The sequence below is a fragment of the Mya arenaria genome, chromosome 2 (genome assembly GCF_026914265.1).
Source record: "Mya arenaria isolate MELC-2E11 chromosome 2, ASM2691426v1".
Taxonomy (NCBI): Eukaryota; Metazoa; Mollusca; class Bivalvia; order Myida; family Myidae; genus Mya; species Mya arenaria.
Genome location: NC_069123.1, coordinates 15,838,056 through 15,846,410, shown reverse-complemented (window position 1 = coordinate 15,846,410; position 8,355 = coordinate 15,838,056). Strand labels below are relative to the sequence as shown.

General features: G+C 33.1%; 1 protein-coding gene across 2 annotated transcripts; it reads right to left on the bottom strand.

Moving 5' to 3' along the window:
- Nucleotides 1–333: 333 nt before the first annotated feature.
- Nucleotides 334–3,998, bottom strand: LOC128243927 (uncharacterized). Of its 2 annotated transcripts, XM_052961948.1 has the most exons (3): nt 1,871–3,998; nt 1,548–1,638; nt 334–843 (listed from the first exon to the last, which is right to left on the bottom strand). In XM_052961948.1, exon 1 carries the CDS (start codon nt 3,784–3,786, stop codon nt 2,194–2,196), a length of 1,593 nt encoding a protein of 530 aa, XP_052817908.1. In that variant the 5' UTR covers nt 3,787–3,998; the 3' UTR covers nt 334–843; nt 1,548–1,638; nt 1,871–2,193. The 2 variants fall into 2 exon arrangements, with proteins under 2 accessions (XP_052817908.1, XP_052817902.1); XM_052961942.1 differs by having other exon boundaries at nt 334–1,638.
- Between the last annotated feature and the right edge of the window lie 4,357 nt (nt 3,999–8,355).

Genomic DNA, 8,355 nt, shown 5'->3' with positions numbered 1-8,355 from the left:
AAGAGTTATTGCTTAAAACCTACTTTAAGACGACTTATGAGTGTTAGGTATATTTGTTCAGTACGTGTTTTATATAAACATTCAATGGTGCGGCTTTGCACAAAAAAAATAAGCATTTTCCACATAATATCTCATTTGTGTCCGTTGCTTGGTTGAACGAGAGTCACAGTCAGCGACTGCCACTTCGCTGAATAACTTAATATGTACAAATGTCTAACGTTATTTGAATATTTAATAACAAAGCAGTTATTTGACTTATACTGCACCTCTTCTCGGGAACATGTTGCACCATTCCGAAAGGAAAGCGACACTTTTCGTTTGTTTGTTGTTTTTTTTAATTCTGATTAGGCAATGATCATAATTATATTATCGTCAATAAGTGCAGAATTTCACATATAAAGGTTTTGCAAAGTAAAAAAGTCAGTTCGAAGCTGATAAGTTACACACAGCATATAAGAAATATTAGTAATTCCTAACACACAATATTGACAGATTTTAAGTATACAATTTGATGAAAAACACGATATATTTAATAATTAGTTAGATAATGAAAATTCAATTTACAAATGCCAAATACATGATCATGCGCATACACAATTTATTTGTAATGAATACCTTAATACATCAATACACATAAAGAGTCAAAACGTATACGACCCTTGTTCGTGTTCCGTCGGTTCCCCGTCTCTTTATTCAGGTCAATTATATTGAATTAACGTGTATTCGTGTATCGCTGGTATCCGAGGATGGTTTTCATCAAATAAAACGGTTAAATAGTTCAACAAAATTCAACCCAATTGAACACTGCTGTTTTTCAGTTGACTTTAAAGAAATTACTAATTTCTGAAACAGAAAAGATAGTAAAAGTCCAGTTTACATATGAAACTGGATAAAGATACAAAGGTGGACATATTCTTTGAATGTGAGAATAACCGCATGTAGTGAAAACCTGAAAACTCAACTGTTGGAGCCATATTTCAACAGCAGAATTAAGTTGTTATTTATTAATTATTTTCAAATGATAGCCATATTGTTGTATTTGTAAACAATTTTAATAATCAGCACATGTCATCCAATAAACAGTAGAAACCAAACATGCAATCTTTTTAAGCACTTTTACTTTCCAAATCTGCAAACTGTATTATTAAGTATAGATACAAACTATGCATTAAAAACATTAACATGATATTATGCTGAATAATAAAATATTGAATAACAGATACTAAACAATTCATTGATTAAATAACCTTACAAGCTGAAGTTTTACCTGCTTGAGCAAAAGAAACCAGCAGACGTGTGTACCACTCAAACGTAATTGAAATAGGTTACTTTTTCTACATCACCACTAGTTGTGATTCATTATATAATGCATTAGCTGTGACCAAATAAAATAGTCATTTCCAGTCAAATAACTTTTCTCGAAATATTTATGAGCAATAATGCTGTACTTTATGCTTGCTGATACGATCGGTTTTAAATTGCATTAATTTTATCATGTGGTCATTGTTGATTTTAATTTGTATGCGAAAAATCAATAGGAAACATACCTTTAGCAGAATAGATTTTCGTGATGATCGTGCTCGTAGTATATTTAAAGCAATATGTTATTGCATTTATATGGAACTGTATGCACGAGTTCTGAAACGGAGTAATATTGTGCGACGTCAAAAGGACTACATTACGCAACGCCAGAATGAATGCATATCATTTTCTGCAGAATTTACACCTCTTTTCTATACATGCGCTTAAGAAGATCAAATGAAAAAAATAAGTAAAAGTCAAACGGAAATCATATAATGGTTAAAAAAAACGGAGAAAAATCAACATACTAAAAACAAAAACTTTACGGGATATTGCTAAAGTTGCTTACGCCTAGCACGAAATCCGAATGTGTAATGTCGTCAAGTATCCATTTCATTCATAATAATAAATCAATAATATCTAATAACCTATCAAGTTGCCATTGTTAAATACACGTCAAATATTAATGAACAACACAATGAAAACTACAGGGAGACGCCGAAAACATTGTAGTCGAAAACATATGAGGTTGACATTTTTGAATCGGCGTCTTATCACTTATCAATTCGAACGTGTTAATCCACGCCAAGTCTGTTATAAAATGATCACTGTCAAATCCTCGTCTAGTCACTTACAAAGTGGAGTTTGTTAAATCTATGTCCAGCCACCTATTTAGTCTAACTGTATGAAGGTCACAGTAAGTGCTTCTGTCTTTTCAGATGACCTTGTCGTCACAATAGCCTGGTTTGTGTCAGTTATGTAGCAGGCTAAAATCGACAAAGATTTTCTTTCAATTTCTTTATCTGAAGTAGATTCGCCAGTGTCCATCGATAATGATAACAGTGCTCGTCCACTTACAATATACAGCTTGTTTCCATGTAGTGCTAGATTGCTTGGTGAAAAGTCTGAACGTTCTCCTTTCTCTGCCCTTATCCAAAGACGCTTGTTTTCCTGAAGTGAATAGCACATCCAAGCTTTCTCTGAAGGACACACAGTGTACACGCGATTGCCTTCGGAGTCATAGACGGATTTCATGTCGCTCATTTTAAAGGGATTGTCGAGTGCCGATGTATTATTTAATTTGCCATTCTGTTTGAAGAACAATAACTTGTCAACGAAATTGACAACAAACAACTTTTTTTTATTGTCAAAATCAAATCCAATGCATTTTGATCCTTCGGCGATTTTGAAGGATTCGTTCGATTTCTCTTTCAATCCCTTTAAGCTAGATTTATAAACTCGAATACATGTCTCAGTTTCAGTTTTTCCCAGAACAGCAATTTTATCTGTTGAAACACCGGTCATACATTCAAGCGTAAAAGGCAATTTCACGACATTCCTAATTTTCCCGTCCGTATTGTCAGAAAGAACAAGAACGCCATTAACAGAATCTGACAATACGAGGCCATGTGATGTTAAAGTTATTTCAACGAATTCAGGTGTTTTTTGAATATCAGAATGCTCAGACAGAGTGTAACTGTGATTCTTCTTTTTTGTAAGTTCGGCCACCTCAGGAATAGGTGTTTCGCTCTTGGAAGTTGGGCTGTCTTGTCCATCTGTTGTGGATATATCTCTTTTTGTTTTTGCTTCTTTGTACGTGTAGAAATCTTCAGACTCGTAATGTTCGGTGTTCTTGTTTTCGCCATTAATTGACTCGTAACGATCGTATTCTTCAAACCATAGCTCACCACAGCTGTCTTTGCCGTTCAGAAATTGTAATGCTCTGCTGTCAAACGAATATTTTGCTTTCATATCAGAAGGAACTGCGCATGTGCTTAACAATTCCAGTTCAGTATTCTCCAGCCGCGTTTTCAATCCTTCAATCTTTCCTTCGTCGACAAAATTAAACATAGCTTTTACACTTTCACGGAAGCCTTCGATTTTTTCTGTTCTTTGTTTGTAATTATTGTTCATTTTACTTGCAGCATCAGCTAAATCTTGAAGAGTGTTTCGTCGCGCCTCTTCTAGTTTTTCCTTCAGGCGGTCAAATGTAGTGTCTATCTCCGATTCCAATCTTTCCTTAGCTGAATGTACTCTTTCCATGCGCTTCCTGACTTCGTTTTCCTGACATGAAATTTGATTACGTACAGTAATGCACTTGATGAAACATTTGTCTTTCTCTGTGTTTAATTTTGCCAATACTTTCCTCTCACAAGTATTGTGATCATTACCAATAAGGCACTGTGTGCATAAAAAATCTTTATGTGTTACACATAATGCTGTCACTAACTCCCCGTGGGTATTGCAACATAGAGGCTCCGACATGTTGGAATATCAACAGGTTATCCACTTGTAGATGCTATTTGTCTGCTATGCATCGAATGTTTTTTTCAACTTCTGTTAAAGGTGTGATGTTTTATTTCCTCTGCATTATGTCCATTTGTCTTCTTGGCTCCTTATCATTTAATTCATCCTGTGAGTATTTTATACTAAATAAATGCGCGTTTCTGTTTTTCATTACTACTACGTATAACTGAAGGTAATCGTGAAGGTTTTGGATATCTCATTATGATAAAGTGAAAAGCTCAGGTTTCAGAATTAAACATTTAAATCATCCGGGTTTAAAGCTTATTCCTCAACTCATATGATCCAGTCGAGTGGACAATGTTTATTTCTATGTATAGTTGTGACTTTGGGGGTTACAAAGCAGGCTTATTCAGAATATTAAGCCAATACCTTGTGGACACATCTATAGCATTTGTAAAAGTCCATGTATAAGCAATACATAAGAATCAAAGCGCTGATAGCGCTGCATAAACAGGGTCTTATACGGGTTTTCACCATTGTGAATCACGATCATATGTGTATTAATAAGGTGCTGATATGTTGCACAGTGAATCTTAGAGTTCCCGTGTAAAACAACCACAGGGGCCGCCCCAGGTTTATTGAAGCATGATGGTAAATGAAAAATTAATATTTTAATGACAATAGAAATAATGTCGCTGTGTAAGAAGGCAAACAAGGATGGAGAATGTAACCAATCCAAGCAGAACTCCATTATAAGGTGTTACATATGAGTATATATATACTAATTAAATTTTACTCATTAGAAAGAGTTTGCATATGTTTGCCTTGTTATTCACAAAACACATTCGAAAATACAACAGATTAAAGAGAAATAGTTTCTTAATTAAAATGATGAAAATTTAAATAATTGATTTCAAATGATTGTAGATGAAATTCCTAAAAAGGTCATTAAATCCTCGATATTTTCTCATATTTACACCAAACCAGCAAAAATAGAAATCGATTCATTTCAATAAAAATTCCATTTTCAAAAATAAATGCACAAACATCCGTCTATACGTACACTATAAAAAGTGTAAATATATATATATATATAATAAAGTTAGCATAAAATCTTTAATTTCAAAACTTTTTTTTCCTTCATTGTCTATATGGTCAGCAACTCTTTTCTATTTCTATATCGTCAGGTAACTCGTCAGCACTTTAGTACGTGCCTGTCATTCGTGCGTTTGTTATTCCCACTTGGGCTATCGCGTGATGTTTTTAGCAGGGAAACTGTGCGATCATTGAGATCAATGAGACAATTGTTGCTTTCTATGTCATTCAATGTTTTAAGATGAGTATACATTTGCAATTCCTAAGCGAGGGTGGGTCTATATGTCCAGGTTACCATATGTAGCAGTTTGATAGTTCAAACAACAAACACAGTGTTCTTCAATATCTCTATATTCAACATTACCGAATGTAGATATAATATCGGAGCGTCCTGAAAATATAAATATAAACAATCATAAGATAATGAATAATAACATGTTTATAAGTTAACATCGTAAACAGTCTAATATCTTATATGATTTAATCGTGTGCAGTGGCAGATTAAATTAAATGGCTCCATCATATAAAACACACATATAATACAAGCGATTTCAACAACAACAACAACAACAACAACACAGTACATCATAAAACAAAACATTTACATCGAACTTACTGATTTATGGAATTAAACACTCCTACTCCCTCGTACTCCCATGGTGACCTGTTATCTATGCATGTTATCATCTGTAACCAAACCCACATATATTAGTATATGGAAAGAAGCTAAAAGAATATCACGGAACTGCCATTCTCGTTTTAAATACAAAATCTGCTGATGTCGTGAAAATACATGACAAAACTAAATAAATGCAGCTGAATGAAATAAAGATCAGTTGCGATACAAAATTTCAGTTTTGGAGGATTTTAGATTTAGCCATTATTAGGTGGGGTTGTTCTATAGGGAAAACGTTAGTTGATTAAGTACTGAAATATCAAATCATCTCCGATAAACTTACTTCTTTTACATATTTTATTCCGTGTCTTTTTGTTAAAGTCTATATTTTTTTCTAGCAGTGTAACACAAAATTGGGTGTGAAATATCGGAAAGAAACAGCTAAAATGAAATTTTAACTGCAGTTGCTATCATTTAGTACCAGTCTTTAACGATACAAGTTAAAATGTCATTAATGTTGTATTGACAATATGACAGACATACCCTTTTAAAAATATGCTGACAAAAATCCATGTTGGACATTTTTTGACTAATCAAAATAATTATATTTATCCTTATTTATAAACATGTTTGGTTGAGTGCAAATGGTAGACCAAAATGTTTACGATAAAGAATTAGAACTTAAACAATTATTATGAACATGTTGACTCGATGTAGATATGTATAAATTACTATCTTTGAATACCATTTTTATTAAGTTTCATGGCCCATATGTATTTCCAAAATTGCCAATGAAACTTGAAACATTAATATTTTATTAGAAAAGAGTTGTCTGTAAAAGTGATAGCGGTTAAAAATGAGAATCTTTTTTTGCTAAATATATTACTTTCTATTTTTACACAAAAAATGACATTTCTTTACTACATATAGATGAATAATCGAGTGTCATATATTATTTAAATAGTATGATAATGATAAAAGAAAAAAATCCGAAATAGTTATGGAATAATTGTATTGCTATAAATGACAAACTTCGTTGCACATGTCATACCCAGTGTCATAACCTTGCCGATGGATTATTTTATATCCTGCTGTGAATACGCCGTGGGGTGGGCCATAAAACCATTACCGTATAGTTGAATACACAATTTTTGGGCATCGATTTTCTACAAATTTTGCATAAATGTTCAAAAAGTGAAATCCTAAATCTTGTATTTCACTTCGGGAACACCTAAAGTAATTATTTCACTCGTGGCTGCGTCACTCTTGAAATTTGCTTTGGGTGTTCAATCGGTGAAATATATTACTATCTTACACAGAAACAAACAATATTCCTCTAAATACAATACACATGAATTTTATTTTTCACTTATGAAATTTTACTGAACGAGGTTTTCGTTGGTACTTCGGACGATACTTTTATAGGTGTTTGACATTGACCATGCGCCGTAGCTCATGATGGGAGCGACCCAGCCTAGTTCGTGCTAAAGTTGATAAAAGATACAACAGACTAGTGATGAAACGATTATTGAATTCAATCGATAAATCGTCGCTGACAATGCTATGTCGGCGACAATCGATAGTGGTTGTCCAAAATCGACGCCGCTAATGTTACTTCGTATTTTTTGTTATGCGGTAAATGTATAGTAAATGTCATTTTTTCTTTTCGTAAATGCTCGTGGAGTTCATTTAACAAGGGAGGTCTCTCTTAAACAAATGCGGTGAACGTAAACACTTAAAAACTTACAAACTCTCCCAAAACTACATATTGTTTTTAATTGTTTATATATTTCATAAAACCTCAATAACATGTCTCTATAGTGTAGTGGGTCCGGTCTTACCTGCAAATACCGGGGATCCTGGCTCGATGCATTCTGTATTTGAAACCTTTTTTGGTATCGTTTAAATGTTATTAACAAATTTACTTTTTGTGAGAGTTTTATGAAATTAAGATATTTTAATGAAATCTTCAATATTACAGGCTATTAAATGATAATCTGGTTAACAAAATATAAATATGCCTTTACATGGATAAAATGCTAAGAGAACTTATTTGATGCGGTGTGCATCATTTTTTCAATTCATGTGCGATTATTAAGTATTTGTTTTGTTGTTATGTTTTTTTTTCGTTAAGTTATTTAAGACAGAAGAAAGAAATACTTACAGTTTCAAAAAGCATGACTATAGCATCACACGTACGGATTCCAGGTTAAACCATTTAAATGATATTGATTATACTATGTATAAAGAATGTATTCCTAAATGATATTATGAACTTTCGGTAATTGTCCGATAGTAAATCGAAAGACTTTGGTCCGATTCGATTTGATAGCAAATGGAGTCCGATTTTCAAATACTATAACAGACTCCGGTGGTCCTCCGGTCGTCGAAGGCTTGCCAGCCTGGATGTGAGAGACCGGTGACCGGAAATGGTGTTCATATATTGAAACTACCAGTAACCAGTCACTAACTGATTCGTTACACTGTTTGGGTTAAAGATGCACTCTCACAGATATACCATTTTTACAACTTTTTTTTTTATTTTTTGTCTAGGAAAGAGCAAATATTTGCATAAATTCATGCAAACCAATGATTTAAGATTGCTGACAATAAATCAGATCGCAGATTTTCATATTTCCGTTCGAAAATTAATGTTTTATGGCTTAAACCGTTACTAATGGTTTAAGAAAAATGCATAAAACATCATTTCTTTAACTTAAATATAAAAATCTGCGATCTAATTTTTGTCAGCAGTCTTATATAACTGGTTTCTATGGATTTTCGCAAAAATGGACTCGTTTCAAGACAAAATATATTAAAAGTTGTCAAAACGTTCAATCTGTGAAAGTGCAGCTTTAACATGTGATCTTTTGTCC